The sequence below is a fragment of the Palaemon carinicauda genome, chromosome 2 (assembly GCF_036898095.1).
Source record: "Palaemon carinicauda isolate YSFRI2023 chromosome 2, ASM3689809v2, whole genome shotgun sequence".
NCBI lineage: Eukaryota > Metazoa > Arthropoda > Malacostraca > Decapoda > Palaemonidae > Palaemon > Palaemon carinicauda.
In genome coordinates, this window is record NC_090726.1 from 65,199,164 (window position 1) to 65,221,833 (window position 22,670).

The 22,670-nt window shown below is 43.2% G+C and overlaps 1 protein-coding gene across 1 annotated transcript in view; it reads left to right on the forward strand.

Moving 5' to 3' along the window:
* The window catches only part of ari-1 (E3 ubiquitin-protein ligase ariadne-1), a 177,007-nt gene that overhangs the window by 45,767 nt on the left and 108,570 nt on the right, over positions 1–22,670 (forward strand). The window contains exon 3 of the mRNA XM_068356551.1: positions 15,871–15,936. Within this exon, the coding sequence (XP_068212652.1) occupies positions 15,871–15,936 (66 nt within the window). The remainder of the gene's footprint in view (positions 1–15,870; positions 15,937–22,670) is intronic.

The window sequence follows — 22,670 nt, forward strand, 5'->3', positions numbered from 1 at the left end:
GGTGAAACCTATCGTACTCCAGTCATTGGGAGATGCTTTTTCATAACTAGATTCTTCCCAGAAGCCCAGAATGCCTGGTCTCAGTAAGCTCGTGACTCCATTACTCAGATTAATAAACAGATGTCAAATGCTAAATATTCTCTTAGAGCAGGCAGGTCGTCTTAGTTACTTCCTTCTGTCCTCTCACGTCAACATAAATTTTACATGCCAAAGGGAGCTCATTCCAATCCTTTACCTGTTGATCTGGACGTAGCAACTTTGACACTGGGAATTCTGAGTGATCGCCCAGGTCAGCAATCGGCCACCTTTTTAGCTCCTGAATTGTTGAATTTGGAGACTGCTTCTATGTCAGCATTTCAGGCCTGCTCTTGTCTTGAACCATTGGTCAGGAGCAGTGTCCTTTTATACTATGTCAAAGAATTTTCAGTATCCGACACGAATATCCGTCAACAGTAAGAAGAACTCGTCGTATCAGGGGCGAAAGCTCTAGAGTTCATATTCCACCAGTGTAACTTTATCTGAGGAAATTAGGCTGCCCGTCCGAAAAAGCGACTCCCTCCGCTGGGCAGGTTGAGTCGGCTGTTTCGCGGCCTTACGCCTGTCCAAAGAGGTCCTTGCGTTCTCATCCTTCCGAGGGTCAAACCTGTGGCTGGAGGAGGGCCTCCTTTGGGGAACTGTCTCTGGAACGCCAACTCGCAGAACTCGGGATTGCAGCGAAGTCCACGAGCTTCCTGCGGGGGACGAGGACCCATTCTTCTTTGGGAGACCTACTCCTCCTGCATTTCTTCCTCGGAGACCTGGAACGCCTTCTCCCATGCCTCGACCTAGAATGCGACCTCGAACGGGAACGTCTTCTCCTGGATCTATCCCTCTTCCGGCGGCGCCTCCTCTGCGTTTCTCCCTCCGAAGAGAACGATGAACATGCCGCTGAAGACTGACGACTCTTCATAACACGACCGAGGGGCAGGCACATGGGGAATAGACGGCTTCGTAATTTGCTGGGTTCCGGAGGTCGAAGGTTGCAGAAACATGTCAGGAACCACCGAAAGAGGAGCTGGGGGAGAGTTTGGTCGCTCTACGTTGGGTAACTAGGAACCAAGGCCTTCTTCCATCCTCAACGGGGACCTACGGGGAGTCCTCGGGGGTCCCCATCCGAAGGGATCCGCTACCGGAGAGTCTACTTTATCTTGGGTGCCATCAGCTGCGGAGGTACCTGAAATGTAAGCCCATGACGCGGGCAAAGAAACAGGAACATTTTTACCCCACATGGGGTCATCTGACGAGACGTGCCCCCCAAGCACAAGGGCAGTCTCCAAGACCCCCACTAAAAACACCTTCAGGCCCCCCACTTGCCTGCAAAGAGTCAGCAACCCCAATATCTCGAAGACTAGACTTACCTCGTCCCCTACTCTGGGTAGGAGAAGATGGGAGAGAAACACCGTCAGACTTCCCTCCTGGCGACGTCAAGGGCGAAGAGGTGCTTGCCTTCCTGGGAGATCGCTTAGCGGACTTCTTCTTCGTACTAAAACGAACCCACTGGATTTCACTCCATGACACACACTCCGGACACGTGTCTGACGGAGAGCACACACTACCCCTACACGAAAAGCAAAGGGAATGCGGGTCAACCTCCGGCTTGGACAAAAACGCTCCACACGACTTCCCGGCTCTAGGCCCAGGACAACGGCGGGCATGCTCTATGATACACAACACAACACCGTAAGACACAGGAACGCAGGGAAAGGATAAGGAATACACTTGGAAAAGCACAAGGGAATCAAGCGAACACGCAAGAACACAAGGGAAAGTACAGGGATACCGCGTGGGACATGCAAGTCGGGGACACAAAGGGTCGCACTGAGAAAGGAGAGCGTCGGGATGGTATCACGACGCGACCAGAGAACTTACTGAGGGTCGAGACCCAAGCTAACACGCGACCTGGCTCGGGACTAGCCTCGGCGCGTATCCTTCCGCCTGAGGTGGTCCTCACAGAAAACGGAAGTAGGGTAAACTACACAAAACTCTGGTCGGTTGAGAGGAGATTCCAGGTACTCCTAAGAAAGTAGTTCTCGGTAAGTATGTTAGGAAAAATACAAATTACTTAAAAATTTGTGATTTTTTCGAGAAGAAATGCAGTGACATCAAATTTGTTCAACACATGCCATCGATAGACGTGTTAGCCTCACGCACTGCTAGCGATATTGATCATCCTACCGTATTCCCACCTGCAGAAGTTCCTGCAGCTGTAGAGAAAAATCGGAGAAATCTAGTCAATCTTCCTTCTTTCGGAGAACGGTTGCAACATATTTTTCTGCTCCTCCTCCTGCAAAGTCTATATCTTCTCTCCCTAAACAGACAACTCAACATCATCTGTTACCTAAACCATACCAGTTACAATACAAACGACAAGGAGAACACTAGAATTACTTTTGGCGTAGAAGCCACCTTTCCCAGAAGTTGAGGATGTTGTGGTTCTTGTTAGGGACGGCAGTTCCCCCGACCTAGACTTAAGTTCTCTATTTGTGAAGCCTTTGCTTCTTAACAGCACCATGTGACAGTCTTTTTTGACCTTGAAAAGGCATATGATACAACATGGAGAATGGTATACTTAAAACCATTCTTGAGTTGGCATTAAGAGGAGAGCTACCACTGTTTATCCAATCATTTCTTCCATATAGAGTTTTTCAAGTGAGAGTGAGGGAAACTATCAGAGAGTAAAGGTCAGGAAGAGAGGGTTCCTGAGGGTAGTATGCTGAGTGTAATCCTGTTTACACTAGCAATTTATGGGATATCCTCAGTCATTCCATTGGGTGTTCTCTCAACACTATTTGTGGATGATCTCTTCATATCATTTGCTGGAGCTAGAATGGCAATGGTTGAGAGAAAAATACAATTCTCAATTGACTAAATTATCCATTGGGACGATATGAATGGATTTAAGTTCTCAGCAAGTAAAACTGTTGTTGTCCATATCTGTCATATTCGGGGAGTACATACAGACCTGGATATACTGTATACATCAAAGGTCAATGGATTCCATGTGTAAGTGAAGCTAAATTTTTAGGCTTGATATTTGATTGTAGGCTTACATAGGTTTCTCACTTGAAAGGGTTGAAAGCTAAATGTCTTGAAACTGAATCTTTTAAAAGTATTGTTCCATACATCATGTGAAATATACTCCTCATCCACCAGCTGATTGAAGATATTTGATTCAATACATCATGCTGGTATTAGATTGTCCACAGAAGCCTTTAGAACTTCGCCTATCACAAGTCTCCTTGTTGATGCTGGAGAATTACCTGTAGACCTTTACCGAAAGTCTTCTATTGGTCGGTATTAGTTGTGGTTGCAAAGACTTCCTAATTCTTTAGCCTATCAGACTGCAAGCCTTGTAAAGCAAATATCATACTCTGAGTTACACCCAAAATCTCCTCAGCCTTATGGTTTATGGGTTAAACAATTTATAAACAGTCTTGATATAATGAGAAGTAAGGTGCTTCCTTTTAAGGTATCATCAACGCTTCCATGGAAGTTACCAGAGGTATCTATTTGTAAATACATAATTGGAGTTAAAAAGATTATGACTGACTTAGAATCCAGGTCTCTTTTTATGGAACATGTTGCAGAACAATAGGGGATCGACTTTTATATATGCAGATGGCTCTAAATCTAATGCTGGCTTTGGATTTGAAGTACATAGTAATGGTTTTAATTGTAGAGGTGCACTTCTTCTAACAGCTTCTATATTTACTGCCGAACTGTATGGCATACTAACCGCTATTGAGAAAATAACGTTGGAGAAGGAGGGTAATTTTACCATTTTTAGTGATGCTTTAGAAGTTTATAATTGTAGTAACCATTTAGTTTTAAATATTTTAGAATGGCCATTTTCATTAAACTGAGAGGTATAATAGTTCGATTTTGTTGGGTTCCAGCACATGTAGGTGTGTCGGGGAATGAGAAGGCAGATTTACTGGTGGAAAATGCTGCATCCAAGTTGCTACCAAGAAGGTGTAATGATTTTGTACCTAACATCAAGAAAATGTTTTGTAATAATTGGCAATAGCACTGGGATAGTCTAGATGGCAATAAAATGAGAGAAGTAACAAATGTCATATCTCCTTGGAGGTATAACAGATGCCCCGAAAGTGGGAGAAGTCTCTTTGTCATCTCCGCATTGGTCACACTCGGTTATTATTATTATTATTACTATCCAAGCTACAACCCTAATTGGAAAAGCAAGATGCTATAAGCCCAGGGGCTCCAACAGGGAAAAATAGCCCAGTGAGGAAAGGAAATAAGGAAATAAATAACTGAAGAGAACAAATTAACAATAAATCATTCTAAAAAAAGTAATGTCAAAAGAGATATATCATATATAAACTATTAACAACGTCAACAACAAATATGTCATATATAAACTATAAAAAGACTCATGTCCGCCTGGTCAACAAAAAAGCATTTGCTCCAACTTTGAACTTTTGAAGTTCTACTGATTCAACAACCCGATTAGGAAGATCATTCCACAACTTGGTAACAGCTGGAATAAAACTTCTAGAGTACTGCGTAGTATTGAGTCTTATGATGGAGAAGGCCTGGCTATTAGAATTAACTGCCTGCCTAGTATTACGAACAGGATAGAATTGTCCAGGGAGATCTGAATGTAAAGGATGGTCAGAGTTATGAAAAATCTTATGCAACATGCATAATGAACTAATTGATCGACGGTGCCAGAGATTAATATCTAGATCAGGAATAAGAAATTTAATAGACCGTAAGTTTCTGTCCAACAAATTAAGATGAGAATCAGCAGCTGAAGACCAGACAGGAGAACAATACTCAAAACAAGGTAGAATAAAAGAATTAAAACATTTCTTCAGAATAGATTGATCACCGAATATCTTAAAAGACTTTCTCAATAAGCCAATTTTTTGTGCAATTGAAGAAGACACAGACCTTATATGTTTCTCAAAAGTAAATTTGCTGTCAAGAATCACGCCTAAAATTTTGAAAGAGTCATACAAATTTAAAGAAACATTATCAATACTGAGATCCGGATGTTGAGGAGCCACCGTCCTTGACCTACTTACAATCATACTTTGAGTTTTGTTAGGATTCAACTTCATACCCCATAATTTGCACCATGCACTAATTTTAGCTAAATCTCTATTAAGGGATTCACCAACCCCAGATCTACATTCAGGGGATGGAATTGATGCAAAGAGAGTAGCATCATCTGCATATGCAACAAGCTTATTTTCTAGGCCAAACCACATGTCATGTGTATATAGTATGAAAAGTAATGGGCCAAGAACACTACCCTGTGGAACACCGGATATCACATTCCTATACTCACTATGGTGCCCATCAACAACAACTCTTTGAGATCTACTACTTAAAAAATCAATAATAATGCTAAGAAACGACCCACCCACTCCCAACTGTTTCAGTTTGAAAACAAGGGCCTCATGATTAACACGGTCAAAGGCAGCACTAAAATCAAGGCCAATCATACGAACTTCCCGACCACAATCAAGGGATTTCTGTACTGCATTGGAGATTGTAAGAAGGGCATCACATGCTCCAAGGCCTTTCCGAAAACCAAATTGCAAACTAGGGAATAGATGATTACCTTCAGCAAACCTATTAAGACGTTTTGCCAGAAGACGTTCAAAAACTTTAGATAATATGGGAGTTATGGAAATTGGGCGGTAATCAGTGGGACTTGAGCTACCACAAACACATTTACATAGAGGAGTAACATTACCAATTCTCCAACTAGTGCTAAAAGCTCCTCTTCTTGCTAACTTGCGTAAAATAACAGATAACTTTGGAGCTAAGAAATCTGCTGTCTTTATAAAAAACAAAGGAAAAATACCATTTGGGTCTACACCTCCATAAGCATCAAGGTCCATCAACAGAGCTTTAATCTCACGAGATCGAAAAGCTAAACTAGTTAGTTTAGCCTCAGGAAAACAGGAATGAGGAAGTTCAAGTTTTTCATTACTCTGTTTACTGTCAAAAACATCAGCCAAAAGGGTTGCCTTTTCCTTTGGACAGTGAGTGACGGAGCCATCTGGTTTAAGTAAAGGAGGAACTGTCGCATCTACACCAAAGAGTGCAGATTTAAGGGTAGACCACCATTTATGTTCCTGAGTTGTACCAGAGAGGGTTTCCTTTATGATTAAATTGTACTCCTTTTCAGTTGAGGCATAAACTCTCTGAGCAAAAGCTCGAAGCTGAGTATAGTTGTTCCAGGTCAAATCTGATCTGTTACCCTTCCAAAGGTGATAGGCCTCCTGCTTCTCCAAATAAGCACGTCTACAATCATCATTGAACCACGGTTTGTCCTTCATTCGGTACCTTAGCACACGAGAAGGGATACGCCTATCAATTATGTTGACTAGATTCTCATTCAAAGGGACAACAGGATCTACACTATTATATAATTGTGACCAATTCAAGCACAAAAGATCATGCAAAATCCCATTCCAGTCTGCTTGGGATTTCATATAAATTTTACAAGAATATGATATATCAGGGACAGGCTGCTCAGTCTTCACTAATAATGAAATCAAGGCATGATCAGAAGTCCCAACTGGAGAACCAACCTTACTAGTTATAACGCCAGGGGAGTCAGTGTATACGAGGTCCAAGCAATTACCAGACCTGTGAGTAGCTTCATTTATGATTTGCTCACAGCCTGATTCCGAGGCAAAGTCTAAAGCTCTTAAGCCATGGCGATCGGTAGGAGAGATAGAACTCAACCACTCCCTATGGTGAGCATTAAAATCACCAACAAAGACAAACGAAGCCTTTCTATCATCTTCTTGTATCTTAGCCATAATGGTAAGAAGACAATCGAAGATAGAATCATCCATGTCTGGATTCCGGTAGATTGAACACAAATAAAAGTTGTTATGCCTGCCACAAACTTTTATTACCTGAATCTCATGACATCCACATTGATAGCAGGACTTATGAGAAGCAGGGTACTCGGTCCTAATATACACCGCCATTCCCCTGGCCCTAGGAATGGAATCACGTTTCAGCATTATTGGCTTCTTAAAACCAGTTATAAGGAGCTCAGATGAGTGCCTCATATTAGAAACCAAAGTTTCTGAGCACAAAAGAATATCATACTGTCTGGACGCAACTGTAAGGTCTCGGATATTTGCATGAAGACCACGAATATTGCAATACAAAAGACGACATTGACGAAATCTAGGACGTACTGGTCCCGGATTTCGCTCAATGTCTCCAGACAGCATAAGAATTAATAGAAATAAAAAAGAGACATCATACTTAAAAACTAGATTAACAAGAATTAAAACAAAAACAATATGTACAGAATAATAATAAAAGTGATTGATGATATCCATAGACTATAGTAAAAAGTCGGAAAAACTGGTCAACATGGAGGAGCCGATACACCATGCAAGGCTAAATACCCTCCAGGATAGCCACTTCAACTGAAGGGAGGACAGTAAGGATGGTTTTGAGAAGAAAAAATCAGAAAAAGGAAAAGACAACCTCTTGATAAACCACCAGGCATCCATGGCCCTTCTATTAAGCCTGCCCAACACACCATTTCAAAAAAACAAGAGGAAGAAAAAAAAAAAAATATAGAATAGTGTGCCCGAGTGTACCCTCAAGCAAGAGAACTCTAACCCAAGACAGTGGAAGACCATGGTACAGAGGCTATGGCACTACCCAAGACTAGAGGACAATGGTTTAATTTTGGAGTGTCCTTCTCCTAGAAGAGCTGCTTACCATAGCTAAAGAGTCTCTTCTACCCTAACCAAGAGGAAAGTACACTGAACAAATTGCAGTGCAGTAATTAACCCTTTGGGTGAAGAAGTGTTAAGTATCTCATTGTTGTCAGATGAATGAGGAAAGACGAGAATATGTAAAGAATAGGCCAGACTATTCTGTGTAATTGTAGGCAAAGAAAAATAAGCCGTGACTAGAGAGAGGGGTCCAATGCAATACTGTCTGGCCAGTCAAAGGATCCAATACCTCTCTAGTGGTAGTATCTCAACGGGCGGCTGGTGCCCTGGCCAACCTACTACCTGTTAACACACGAGTTTCTGCTGAAGGGTCAACACCAACCGTATGGCGACGACTGTTTGATACCTTTAACAGTGAGGCATTTGTTGACTGAATGCCCCAATTATAATAACTTAAGAAATAGATATCTGTTTGAGGCTCGAGATGAGGATGCCAGGTTCATCTTTGCCAAGATACTTAGACATGATGTGTCCTACTATGCGAGCGGCATTTTTAGATTTATTTCAGAAGCAGGACTTCTGAAAATTATTTAAGTTTTATAATGACATCTTAACTTTTATGGTTTTGATTGAATATTTTTTTTTTTTTTATGTATAATAAATGATATCGGCATCAATGACCATAGATGTCAGGATGCCATATAAAACTTTAAATCAATCAATCTCCCGACCTACTGCCTGTTAGGGATACCTGCGAAGTCATTGGACAAGGTGGCAGTTCCATGGGGCTGAACACTAGGTAGTAGAAGTCCTGCGTTCAGGGTATCGCATTCTGTTCATGGATTCGCCTTCCTCTGACTTCGACTCTGAGAATCCCATCATTCTATTTGAAGGGATCCTGGAAAGACCTCCTTTTGAAGACTGATGTACTCCAGATGCTGGAGAAAAATCCCATCAAAGTTTTCAACAGGTCTCCAGGTATCCAGGTATCTTCAGCAACATATTTCTGTTGAAGAAACTAACCTAAACCTTTCCCACTTCAACTAATTCATTCTTCAAACTTGGTTCAAGGATGGAAACACCCAGCACTGAGCACAGTCATCCGGGCCAGCAATGGAATGACTTCCTGTTGGCCATCGGCTTTGTGCCGGATCAATAAAATTAATAATTGAATTTTCAATATTAAACTTACCTGATAATCATGTAGCTGTCAACTCCGTTGCCCGACAGAATTCTATGGAGGGATACGCCAGCTATCACAATACTAGAAGGGGGTGTACTTACCAGCGCCACCTGTGGCCAGGTACTCAAGTACTTCTTGTTGACACCTCCTCAATTATTCCTCTGTCGTGCTTCCGGCAAGACGTTCTGGGATACGCTTATGATCTTCGAGTTTGTTCACGGCTAATTGGTGAAGTATTCTCTCAGATTTCGGCTGTCGCATTACTGGAAACCTTCTTATATTAGCTAGATAGCTTTTATATAGTCCTGATTAACGGTTAACGATCTTTTGCTTGATTTTGGAAACCCCTTTGGCTAACTCTTTGGATTCAAGATGTCTGACATTTCGCAAGCCCCCTCCCATAGACGATGTAGGTCTTGCAATAGGCGTATTCCGAAGGCCTCGGTAGATCCTCACACCGCTTGTTCTGACTGTAGGGACAGGCCCTGTCAGTTAGAAAATCGATGTGAGGAATGCGCCGGACTTTCGGAACTGGAATTTGTCCGTCTTTTAAAATATTCATCTAAGTTAGAGAGAGGTAGAGTTAGGAGGAGTTCTTCTCACTCTTCAATGTTTTCCTCACCTCATGATCCCCTACCTTTTCCTACCCCTGTAGTGGCTACCCCCGAACCTACTGTTTGCCCTCCGCCTGATATGTCTGTTGTTTTGCGTGCTATTCAGGCCTTAGGCGATAAAGTAGAGTCAGTGGTAAGTGACCATAAATCTCTGATGGCCGAAGTTAAGGAACTTAAGGTCAAGAGTGCAGTGGGTGGAGTTAGTGCCAGTGCTGTGACGAGTGCTAGTGTCAGTGCAGTGCCAAGTGCTAGTGTCAGTGCCAGTGTGGTGCGTGAGGATTCTTCTGTGCGAGCCAGTCGTCCTCCCAGTCCGGGACCTCTTGCAAGCTCCCATGCCCAGGGGAGAAGCAATGTCGAAGGGCATAAGGGTTCGGCAGGCCTTGTTAGGCGCACAGAAGTTTCCTCGGTGGTTGCGGGCGTGTCTTCCAAAGACCGTCACTCCCACCCGCAGACGATTGAGCCCGTCTTTTTCTCGTCCGCTGATCATCTGTCAGGGAAGAAACGTTGGTCTCAGGTCTCGAGACCACTTAAACGCAGAGTCCAGTCCGCGAGTGCTCAGCCAGGTTGCAGTCATTGGCTCAGCTCTGACTCGCCGCAGTCATCTGTCGACTGCACTCCGCCCAAGAGGAGTAAGGTTCTGCCACAACAGAGCTCGACTGTCGACCCTAAGTGGACTCTACTACAGTCCATGCAAGCACAGCTTTCGGACTTGATGCGTGAGTGTCGGGCTGAGAGTGTTGCTCCTCCGCCTCCGCCTACACTCCCTCCGCCTGCGCTCGCTCCGCCTGCTCTCGCTCCTCCTGCGCTTGCTCCGCCTGATCGCAGTACCACCTGCCAGGCGTACGATGTTGAGCCACGGTCTGAGTTTGCTGTTCCCACTGGTGTTCAGCCTCCGCCTTCTTTAAGGCAACCTTTGCTATGGGATCAGGAGGATTATACCTCTCTTCCTCCGCCTCCCTTTGCTGCTCCACCAGTGGTGCAACTCTTGGCTGAGGTACAACAACCTCTCCCGTCCATGAGTCAGTCTCCTCAGCTCTCGCTGCAGCGAGCTCAACCATCCACAAGGCAAGCTCCACTACACCTTGGCCTTGCGCCTCAGGAGCCTCAGCTTGCGAGACATTTACCTTGTTCTGCGCAGCCTCAACCTCATCACGCTCCGCTCTCACCACAGGAACAGGAACTTGCTACTCCGCTTCCACCAACCGCTCAGCAAGCGCAATCCTTGGGTTCAACCGCTCATGCTAGGAGTCAGCCTCCTCCACCCATGCGCCTTCCTTCTGCTTCGTCTGCTATTCAGCCTTTGCAGTCTGAGCCTCAGGTTCTCCCTCATCAGTTACTTGTAGAGGAAACCACTACTATTGTTCCTACTCGTTCTGACTCTGCTGTTCAGCATTCTTGTCCGATACCTTCGCTTCACTCTGGTGATGAGGCGTCTGATGATGAGGAGGCACACCTGGATCCCTCATCAGACGTGGATGAATCCAAGCTTTCTCCACAGTCTATTGATTTTCGTAAGGTCTTGGCTCTACTTAGGGAGGTTTACCCAGACCACTTTGTCTCTGCTATTCCCCGCTCTCCGCCATCTGAGTTTTCGCTGGGCGTACAACAAGCTAAGTCCACCTATACTAAGCTAGTCCTAGCTAGGTCCTCTAAGAGGGCATTAAGGATCTTAGGGGAGTGGCTGCAGTCTAAGCAACACCTTGGCAAGACTTCTTTCATGTTCCCTCCAACGAAGCTCACTTCGAAAGCGAGCGTTTGGTATGCCACAGGAGAAGCACCAGGCTTGGGAGTACCTGCCTCTGCCCAGGCTGACTTCTCAAGTCTGGTAGACTCGCCTCGGAGAACTGCAATGAGGCGCTCTAAGGTTTGTTGGACCTTCTCAGACCTGGATCACTTGCTGAAAGGAATGTTTAGAGCATTTGAAATGTTCAACTTTCTAGACTGGTGCCTGGGGGCCCTCAGCAAGAAGACCTCTCCTGCGGACAAAGATTCTGCCATGCTATTAATGTCCTGCATGGATAAGGCCATTAGGGATGGATCGGGTGAGCTTGCGTCGATGTTTGTATCAGGGGTTTTGAAGAAAAGGGAACAACTGTGTACCTTCCTTTCCGCCAGCATTACACCTTGTCAACGGTCACAACTCCTTTTTGCTCCGCTCTCGAAGTTCCTCTTCCCCGAAGAGCTGGTTAAGGACTTGTCTGCTGCCCTGATACAAAAGGATACACACGATCTTGTAGCCTCATCGGCTCGTAAGTCTAAGGTTGCTACCTCAGTCCCCAAGACTTATCGCTCCCCAGTGGCTGATACCCCTGCTACGAGGTTCATACCGCCCTTTCGTGGTAGAGCCCCCAGCCGAGGAAGCTCCCGTCCAGACTCTCACAGGAGCAAGTCTAGGAAAGGATCCAGGACATCTAAAGGAAAAAACTGACTCTCCGCATCTCCAGACAGCAGTAGGAGCCAGACTCAAGATCTTCTGGCGAGCCTGGGAGAAGAGAGGTGCAGACGCCCAGTCTGTCAGTTGGCTGAGGAACGGTTACAGGATTCCATTCTGCCTCAAACCACCTCTGACCACATCGCCCATCAACCTCTCTCCCAACTACAAAGAAGAGGACAAGAGGCTAGCATTGCACCAGGAGGTGTCGCTACTTGTGCAGAAGAAGGCAGTGGTTATAGTCCGGGACCATCAATCCCCGGGCTTCTACAACCGTCTCTTTCTTGTGGCCAAGAAGACAGGAGGTTGGAGACCGGTGCTGGACGTCAGCGCTCTCAACGAGTATGTCACCAAGCAGACGTTCACGATGGAGACGACGAAGTCGGTCTTAGCAGCGGTCAGACAGGAGGACTGGATGGTCTCGTTGGACTTGAAAGATGCATACTTTCACGTTCCTATTCATCCAGACTCCCAACCTTTCCTGAGATTCGTTTTTGGAAAGGTTGTCTACCAATTCCAAGCCCTGTGTTTTGGCCTAAGCACAGCTCCTATGGTCTTTACTCATCTGATGAGGAATATAGCAAAATTCCTACACTTGTCGAACATCAGAGCCTCCCTCTACTTAGACGACTGGCTGTTGAGAGCCTCCACGAGTCGTCGTTGTCTGGAGAATCTCAATTGGACTTTAGACTTAATCAGAGACCTAGGTCTATTAGTCAACATAGAGAAGTCTCAACTCATTCCCTCCCAATCCATTGTGTACCTGGGAATGGAGATTCGGAGTCAGGATTTTCGGGCTTTTCCATCGGCCCCCAGGATAAGCCAGGCCCTAGAGTGCATCATGAGCATGCTGAAGAGGAGCAGTTGCTCAGTGAGACAGTGGATGAGTCTCACAGGGACCCTCTCATCACTGGCCCTGTTTGTCGAGCTAGGGAGACTCCACCTCCGCCCTCTTCAATTCCATCTTGCAGCTCATTGGGACAAGGGTTCGACTCTCGAAGCAGTCTCTATCCCTATCAACCAAGAGATGAAGACCACTCTCCTGTGGTGGAAGCACAACCTCCTTCTCAGGGAGGGTCTATCGTTGGCCATTCAGACCCCCAATCTTCATCTCTTCTCAGATGCATCGGACTCGGGCTGGGGTGCAACCTTGGACGGACGGGAATGCTCGGGAACGTGGAACGAGGAACAAGGATTACTCCACATCAACTGCAAGGAGCTGCTAGCAGTTCATCTAGCCCTGTTGAACTTCAAGTCCCTCCTGCTAGGCAAAGTGGTGGAGGTGAACTCAGACAATACCACAGCCTTGGCTTACATCTCCAAGCAAGGAGGGACCCATTCGAGGAGCCTATACGAGATCTCAAGGGACCTCCTCATTTGGTCAAGAGGTCTAAACCTCACTCTGGTCACGAGGTTCATTCAGGGCGATATGAACGTCTCAGCAGATCGCCTAAGCAGAAGGAATCAGGTCATTCCCACGGAATGGACCCTCCACAAGAGTGTGTGCAACAGACTTTGGACCTTGTGGGGTCAACCTACCATAGATCTGTTTGCCACCTCCATAACCAAGAGACTTCCGCTGTACTGTTCCCCTGTTCCAGACCCTGCAGCAGTTCATGTGGATGCTTTTCTACTGAACTGGTCCCATCTCGACCTGTACGCATTCCCACCGTTCAAGATAATAAACAAAGTTCTGCAGAAATTCGTCTCGCACGAAGGGACACGGCTGACGCTGGTTGCTCCCCTTTGGCCTGCAAGAGAATGGTTCACAGAGGTACTTCAATGGCTAGTCGACTTCCCCAGGACTCTACCTCTAAGAGTGGACCTTCTACGTCAACCTCACGTAGACAGGTTGCACCCAAACCTCCACGCTCTTCGGCTGACTGCCTTCAGACTGTCGAAAGATTCGCTAGAGCTAGAGGCTTTTCGAAGGAGGCAGCCAGTGCGATTGCCAGAGCAAGAAGGGTTTCCACTCGTAGAGTCTACCAGTCTAAGTGGGAGGTCTTCCGCAGCTGGTGTAGAGCCAATTCAATATCCTCTACCAATACCTCTGTGACCCAAATAGCTGACTTCCTTCTACATCTTAGGAATGAGAGATCCCTTTCAGCACCTACGATTAAAGGATATAGGAGTATGTTGGCTTCAGTTCTCCGCCACAGAGGTTTGGACCTGTCTTCCAACAAGGACCTTCAAGACATTCTTAAGTCTTTTGAGACGTCTAAAGAACGTCGTCTTTCCACTCCAGGCTGGAATCTAGACGTAGTCTTAAGGTTCCTTATGTCATCTAGGTTCGAACCTCTCCAGTCAGCTTCCTTCAAGGACCTTACCCTCAAGACTCTTTTTCTCGTCTGCCTTGCAACAGCTAAGAGAGTCAGTGAGGTTCATGCCTTCAGCAAGAACATTGGTTTCACAACCGAATCTGCAACATGTTCTTTTCAGCTTGGATTCCTAGCAAAGAACGAGCTTCCTTCACGTCCTTGGCCTAGATCGTTTGAAATACCTAGCCTCTCCAACATGGTAGGTAACGAACTAGAGAGAGTTCTTTGCCCTGTCAGAGCTCTCAAATATTATCTTAAGAGGTCTAAACCTATTCGAGGACAGTCAGAAGCTTTATGGTGTGCCATCAAGAAACCTTCGAGGCCCATGTCCAAGAATGGGCTTTCGTATTATATAAGGCTTCTGATCAGAGAAGCACATTCTCACTTAAAGGAGGAAGACCTTGCATTGCTGAAGGTAAGGACCCACGAAGTAAGAGCAGTAGCTACTTCGATGGCCTTTAATAAAAACCGTTCTCTGCAGAGCATAATGGATGCAACCTATTGGAGGAGCAAGTCAGTTTTTGCATCATTTTATCTGAAAGATGTCCAGTCTCTTTACGAGAACTGCTACACCCTGGGACCATTCGTAGCAGCGAGTGCAGTAGTAGGTGAGGGCTCAGCCACTACATTCCCTTAATCCCATAACCTTTTTTTAACCTTTCTCTTGAATGCTTTTATTGTTGTTTTTATGGTTGTTACGGTAGGCTAAGAAGCCTTCCGCATCCTTTTGATTTGGCGGGTGGTCTATTCATTCTTGAGAAGCGCCTGGGTTAAAGGTTTGGTAGAGGTCCTTTAGTAGGGGTTGCAACCCCGTGTACTTTGGCACCTTTGGGTTGATTCAGCCTCCAAGAGGAACGCTGCGCTCAGTAAGGAAGACGAACTTTAAAAAAGAGGCAGAGTAACGGTTCTATTCGACTTCCTTACCAGGTACTTATTATTTCATTGTTATTTGAGATAACTGTTATATGAAATATGGGATACTTAGCTATCCTTTAATCTTGTACACTGGTTTTCACCCACCTCCCTGGGTGTGAATCAGCTACATGATTATCGGGTAAGTTTAATATTGAAAAATGTTATTTTTATTAGTAAAATAAATTTTTGAATATACTTACCCGATAATCATGATTTAATCGACCCTCCCTTCCTCCCCAGAGAGAACCAGTGGACCGAGGAATAATTGAGGAGGTGTCAACAAGAAGTACTTGAGTACCTGGCCACAGGTGGCGCTGGTAAGTACACCCCCTTCTAGTATTGTGATAGCTGGCGTATCCCTCCATAGAATTCTGTCGGGCAACGGAGTTGACAGCTACATGATTATCGGGTAAGTATATTCAAAAATTTATTTTACTAATAAAAATAACATTTTTATGATTGACTATATGACCCAGGAAAGATATACATTGACTATATGACCCAGGAAGGATATACATTTTCTATATTAAGTCCATCTATGAGATAGAAATTATTACAAAGATTTTTAATCATCTTGCAATATTTGATTTAAACAAAATTGTTTTAGTTTTTAGGAGCATATGTTTTGTAATACAGTGTAGTTATAGAGCTTTACTGATGAACATTTTCTCTTCTACAGGTTTCAGTAAAGACTAGCAATGGAATGGAAGAGTGTGAGATATGTTTTCTCAACATGCCTTCTGCTGTAAGTACTAAATTTTAAACATTAAGCTTACCCGCTGATTATATAAAAATAGCTTTAGTCCTCTGACGTTCGGCAGAAATTCAAAACTCGCGGCAATCGCAGATAGAGTAGCCAGGTGTACACTAGCGCCCTCACGCGAGCTACACAGAACCATTCCATGAATCTCCAGATTTTCCCTGCCGGTCACATCGGCAACATCGTTGAAATTCACTCGTGATTACCCTGGATTTTAGCAGTATATTGGTGATGTACTCCTAAATACGGTTATAGGCATTCGCTTATTTTGTTTTGGTTTGGTATTTGATCGCTATGTTATAGCTTAAAAGGTAGGATTAGAAGTTTTTTCAACCTATTTTAAACTAATGAAAGCTTGATGGTGGTAGGTAAACACAGCCTTCTCTATGACGTCACAGTCATATGACGTAAGCTAGAGTATGACTTGCATTTTCTTTCTTTTTCTACAAAGAATGATAAGTGAATACTATCTTACAAAGTATTTAAGATAAAAGGATTGTTATTTTAAGAAAATTTTTGTCCTTTTAGTATACTTTCTTTAGATAATCTTCGATCTGTTTTCAACGATTAACTAAACTAGCGTTCATTTTAATTTATGCTTCGCAGTTCTCTTTCACTCGTTACAGTATTACAATTTTCTTTGTATCGTTATTTATGAAAAGTAAATCTTAAAAACCAAAGTATTTAAGTTGTATAAGATAAAAAGGAATATGTGATTTTACAATACAGTAATATTTGTCCTTTTAGTATTTTTTCATAAGCTAATCTTTTTGCTGAGATTAAAGAAAAATTAGCGTACAGTTAATTTTACACGACGTAGTATTCATGACAATCGATTCAGTTTCACGATTCTTTGTATCGTTGTTTACTTGTTCGTTTTTGGGAAAACTAGATTTTTTCGTATAATATACAGTGAACCCTCGCTACTTCGCGGTTCGACCATCGCGGATTCACCACTTCGCGGATTTTTTCCATAACCCATATATATACAGTAATATATATATATATATATATATATATATATATATATATATATATATATATATATGTATGCATGTATTTATGTATATATGTATGTATGTATATATGTAGGTATATATATATATATATATATATATATATATATATATATATATATATATACACACACACACACACACATATATATATATATATATATATATATATATATATATATATATATATATATATATATATATATATATATATATCTAAAGTAGGAAGATGTGATGTAGTTCTAAGGGAAAAGTATGGGAAATATGTCTGGGTAATAAGCAAAGCTCTACCTCCAGTTTGTTTCTTCATTATGATCAGAGATAAATGTAAACAAAACATTGGTTGCCATTTTTTATCATGCTTTTTAGCGTGTTTAGGAAACGCATGATATAAAATTGCCTTTGATATTTGTGCCTGTTTTAGTTTAGGGTACTGTAGTACATGCATTAAGTGTTCTGTACTATAAAGGGTAGTTTGTTAACAGTACTACGTACAAGGGAAGGTTTTAAAAGTCTGAATATACATGTTGAATAAAGAGGTAAATATGGTGTCACTACTTTGCGGATTTTCACCTATCGCGGCCGCGTGTGGAACCTATCTACCGCGATAAACGAGGGTTCACTGTATATAGATGTTCCAATTGTAAATGTGTCTAATCATCTTTTATTGGAAACCCTCAAGTAATAAGGGTTGTTTACATATATACAGTATATATTCTTTATTTCTATATCTATTCATTTAATATTTTATATAAAATATTTTGTTACATTTTATATAGGATTCAAAACTTATTGCATTCTCATTCAAGCCCTTGACAGAATAGTAAGTTCTATCACAACAGGCGTGTCTACTTTTGGTCTTATGCCAAACAGTTTAAAAGTGCAAGTTTTTTAGTGCTAAATTAGTGCAGTGAATTTATTCAATACAGTGGAGGGTGCTTCTGTTCGGACCTGTCGTTATCCTAGCCTTAGACCTCTTTCAAGCTCCCTGACCCATGGGAGAGGTAATGTCGATCGGCGAAAGGAAGCAAGAGGCGTAGCCTGGCGCCGAGCGTCTTGTAAGACCCGAGCAGAAGTCCCCTCGAGCGTTTTCTGTTGACGATTCCCAGAACGCTCGCTCTCGCCGTAGGTAAGGTGAGGTAAAAGTTTTTTCTAACACCGAACGCAGAGCTTTGGACATCGAGTGTCCAGCAAGGCTAGCTACTAACGCTGCTGTAAGAGTTTGACACAATGTTTATAACTGAGTGCAACTTCTTGGTTTCTCTTGTTCGATGATCTACCCTTCTAGAGGCGATTGGCATAGTTCCGAGCGTCTGATTCGCGAGCGTTTTTAATCGCGAGCGTCATTGTTCTGAAAGTCACGTGGCGCCAAGCGTCAAGCAGTTGCATGGCGTCAAGCTTCCAGCAGTTGGACTTCACGTCGAGTGTCAAGCAGTTAAACATGACGGCGAACATCAAGCAGTTACGTGTCGTCGAGCGTAAAGCAGTTGGACGTGACGCCGCGTGTCAAGCTTAGCTCCGAGCGTCTAGATCGCGAGCGTCTGAATCGTGAACGGCATTGTTCTGAGAGTCACATGACACTGAATGCCAAGCAGTTGCATGGCGTCTAGCTTCCACCAGTTGATCTTGACTTCGAATGTTAGGCAGTTAGACTTGACGCCGATTGTCGTGCAGTTTCATGGCTTCAAGCTTCCAACAGTTGGACTTGACGTCGAGTGTCTAGCAGTTGGAGGTGACACTGAGAGTCAAACAGTTGCATGGCGTCAAGAGTCCAGCAGTTGAACTTGACTTCTACTATCAAGATCTCGAACGTCTTAATTCCGATCGTAATGACCATGAGCGTCTAGCGTTGGAACATTGTTACGCCAGGCGCTATATTAAAAGATACAGAAATAAATATTAACTGGAAAGATATTATTTTCTCAGACCAAGGCCCGCTTGACCTAACTCTTGGTGTCTGTTGGAGAGCGAGAATTAAACCTCTATAAGCATTGAGGCTAGAATTCAAGACCTTAAGGAGTTGACTCTTAGGAAACAAGACATCTCTACCTCGGTTAGAGCCTTGTAGGAGGAAGGGATTGACGATCTCTTTTCCCCTATTTATCTTTTAGTGGAATTCTCTTAGGAGAAGTTCCTAAGATCATTCTTCCTTCAGTTGACTTTAAGAAACTCATGAGAGTTTTTTCGGAAGAGTTTCCAATTTATTTTGTGCCTGCTGCTCTTCGTCCCGCCTAAAGAGTTTTCTCTAAGGAAGGCGTCGAAGGAATCTCTGTTTACTAAGATGATGCTGTTAGGGCAGTGCAATAGCGCGTCCTCAATGCAGCATAAAGAGCCTAACTGCAGGTGTTGGTGCAGCAGCACGTTCAGCTGGAGCAGCAGGAAGTGCATTAGTGCTTTTGTGAGAGAAGACTGTACCATTTTTTGCTGTGTGCTTGTGGACTTAGGTCTTTGGGGTCTTGAGTCTGATCCTCCGTCAAAACCCTGAGCAACAATGCTGCAGTACAACCGGCTTTGTGAGAAGAAGTCGTTGTACATAGAAAAATTCTCGATCATCTAATAGAGCTTGAGGATGATGGGAGACTGGATGCAATGAGGCATTAAAACCTATGAGGCCAGCTTCCTTATCACTGAAACAGGATAACTTTGCACCACACCCCTTTTTTCTTCCTCTCTTCTCCCTCAAGAGTTGCTCGAAGACACAGATTTTGGTGTCTATACCAGCAAGAAAGTTCTGCATACTTTTTCTCTGAACCGCACAGACATCAGTAGGAGCCAGACTTAACTACTTCTAGCAAGCCTGGGAGAGGAAAGGAGCAGACCTTTGGTCCGGCGGGCTTTCACTAGAGGATGGATGCGAAATCTTTTTCCTAGTGAAACCTCCTTTATTAGTTACTCCGATAGACCTCTCTGCCAAATACAGAGAGGAGCCTAAGAGACAGGCTATGCAACATCAAATGTCTCTCTTTTTGGAGAGGGAGGCTATTGCCCGGTCCTGGATGTCATTGCTCTCAACGCCTTCGTTCAGAAGACAAAGTTCTCCATGGAGACATCGAAATCAGTCCTTACAGCAGTAGGAAAGGTTCACTGGATGGGTGGAACAGGACGTCCTGCAGGACGTGACGTCCGAACGTCCAGCAAGTCGTGACGTCGAGTGTCTATCAAGACGCGACGTTAACCATCAAGCACAATGCGACCCTGAGCGTCAAACAGCTCGTGACATGGACTTGTACGCGTTCCCACCATTCAAAGTGCTGTACAAGGTGTTACAAAAGTTTGTGTCTCACGAGGGAACCAGGTTAACTTTAGTGGCTCCTTTCTGGCTGTCAAGAGGGAGGTTCACAGAGGTACTGGAATGGATGGTGAACGTTCCAAGAAGCCTGCCATTGAGAATAGATCTTCTCAAACAACCTCACTTGGCAAGAAACCATCTAAACCTCCAAGCCTTCAGACTATCAAAAAACTTGCAAGAGCTAGAGGCAGCTAGGGCTATCGCTAGAGCAAGGAGGACTTCTACTATCAAGGTTTATCAGTCCAAGTGGGAGGTTTTTAGAGAATGGTGTAGAACTAAATCAGTTTCTTCATCCATTTCCTCTGTAACACTAATTGCCGATTTCTTCTTAAACCTTAGAAGAAAGCGCAACTTTTCCTCCTCGACCATCAAGGGGTACAGGAGTATGCTGGCAGCTGTATTCAGACACAGGAATTTAGATCTCTAAAATAATAAAGACCTTCAAGATCTTCTCAGATCTTTTGAGACTTCTAAGAAGCATCAACAAGAATCACCAGCCTGGAATTTAGATGTTGTTTTAAAATTCCTCATGAGTGACAGATTTGAGCCTTTACACTCGGCTTCTTTTATTAAAGATCTGACTTTGAAGACACTTTTCTTAGTAAGTCTGGCAACAGTTGAGAGAGTCAGTGAAGTTCACGCTTTTAGCAAGAATATTGGCTTCAGAAACGGAAAAGCCATATGCTCCTTGCAACTTGGATTCCTGGCCAAAACGAACGTCCTTCTCATCTATGGCCTAAGTCTTTTGAGATTGCTAACCTCTCTGATATGGTTAGTGAATAGTTGGAGAAAGTCCTGTGTCCTGTTAAAGCACTGATATTCTATCTGGACAGAACTAAAGATTTGAGAGTCAATTCAGAAGCTCTTTGGTGCGCAGTCAGAAAGCCTGCATTACCTATGTCTAAAAAACCCCTATCATTTTTTATAAGACTTTCAATTAGAGAGGCTCACTCACACTGGTGAGGCAGACCTTAAGCTGCTGAAAGTAAAGACTCATGAAGTTAGAGCCGTGGCAACTTCTGTAGCTTTTAAACAAAATCGTTCTCTGCAAAGCATCACGGATACCTTTTGGAGGCGTAAATCTGTATTCGTCTCGCATTACTTGAAACGTGTCCAGACTCTTTATGAGGACTGCTACACTTTGGGACCATTCGTAGCAACGAGTGCAGTAGTAGGTGAAGGATCTACCACTACTTTCCCCTAATCCCTAGTACCCTTGTTCTTCTCTTAGAACTTTTATATATTTCTATGGTTGTATGTGGAGATTGGTCGACAATCTTCCGCAATTTTTGATTTAGTCAGGTGGTCATTTTGTTCCTTGAGAGCGCCCGGAACAAAGGTATTAGTTGAGGTCCTGTCAGCATAGAGGTTATGTACCTGTTTGACAGCTCCTAGAGATCTTCAGCCCCCTGGGTGGATTGCTGGATCTCATAAGGATAGCAGACATAATGAGGCAGAGAATGATTGAAGTCAGCTTCCTTAACAGCTACGAACCCTTAAGCCTGTTTTAATTAACTCTTAAGTAATATTCCAATAATGTTGCTGTCTCTAACCCTCCACCAAGGGTGTCAATCAGCTATTTTTATATAACCAGCGGGTAAGTTTAATGTTTAAAAATGATATTTTCATAATAAAATAAATTTTTGAACATACTTACCTGCTGGTTATATAACCTTTCCCCCCCCCCCCCTCCTCCCCTCTAGAGACATTCTATAGGCATGGAAAATCTGGAGATTCATGGAATGGCTCTGTGTAGCTCGCGTGAGGGCGGTAGTGTACACCTGGCTACTCTATCTGCGATTGCCGCGAGTTTTGAATTTCTGCTGGACATCAGAGGATTAAAAGCTATTTTTATATAACCAGCGGGTAAGTATGTTAAAAAATTTATTTTATTATGAAAATATCATATTTAATATATAAGGTTCTCCTTGTGTACTGTAATCTTAATTTCTACGTGCTCATGTTTCTTTTCAGTTTTGGAGAATCTTCTCCTGGTATCAATGGGGTTTTCTTTATTCTTTTTGAGATAAAATCAATCGGTTAACTTTGATATCAGCATATTGATAATATGTTAAGTTGGAATTGTCGTCTTTATTGTGGGTATTGTAAGAAATTTTTCATTATATTTTAAGTTAAGTCTCTATTCAGCTAATTGTCTTGATAAACTCATTTGTTATACAAATTTGACTTGTGTATTGTGAAATTCTATTACAATACAGTATTACATGTTAAAAATTTTTTGTACCTTTTCGAAAAACAAGTTCAGTAAATGATTCACGTTGTTTCATGACAAATCCAGCAATAATAGAGAGCCATCATTCTTGAGCCCAGGAATTAGGGCATTTTATATGAATTAGAGTTACAATGAAAAAAATATGTTCTTTACTATAAAACATTATCATATAACCAACAAT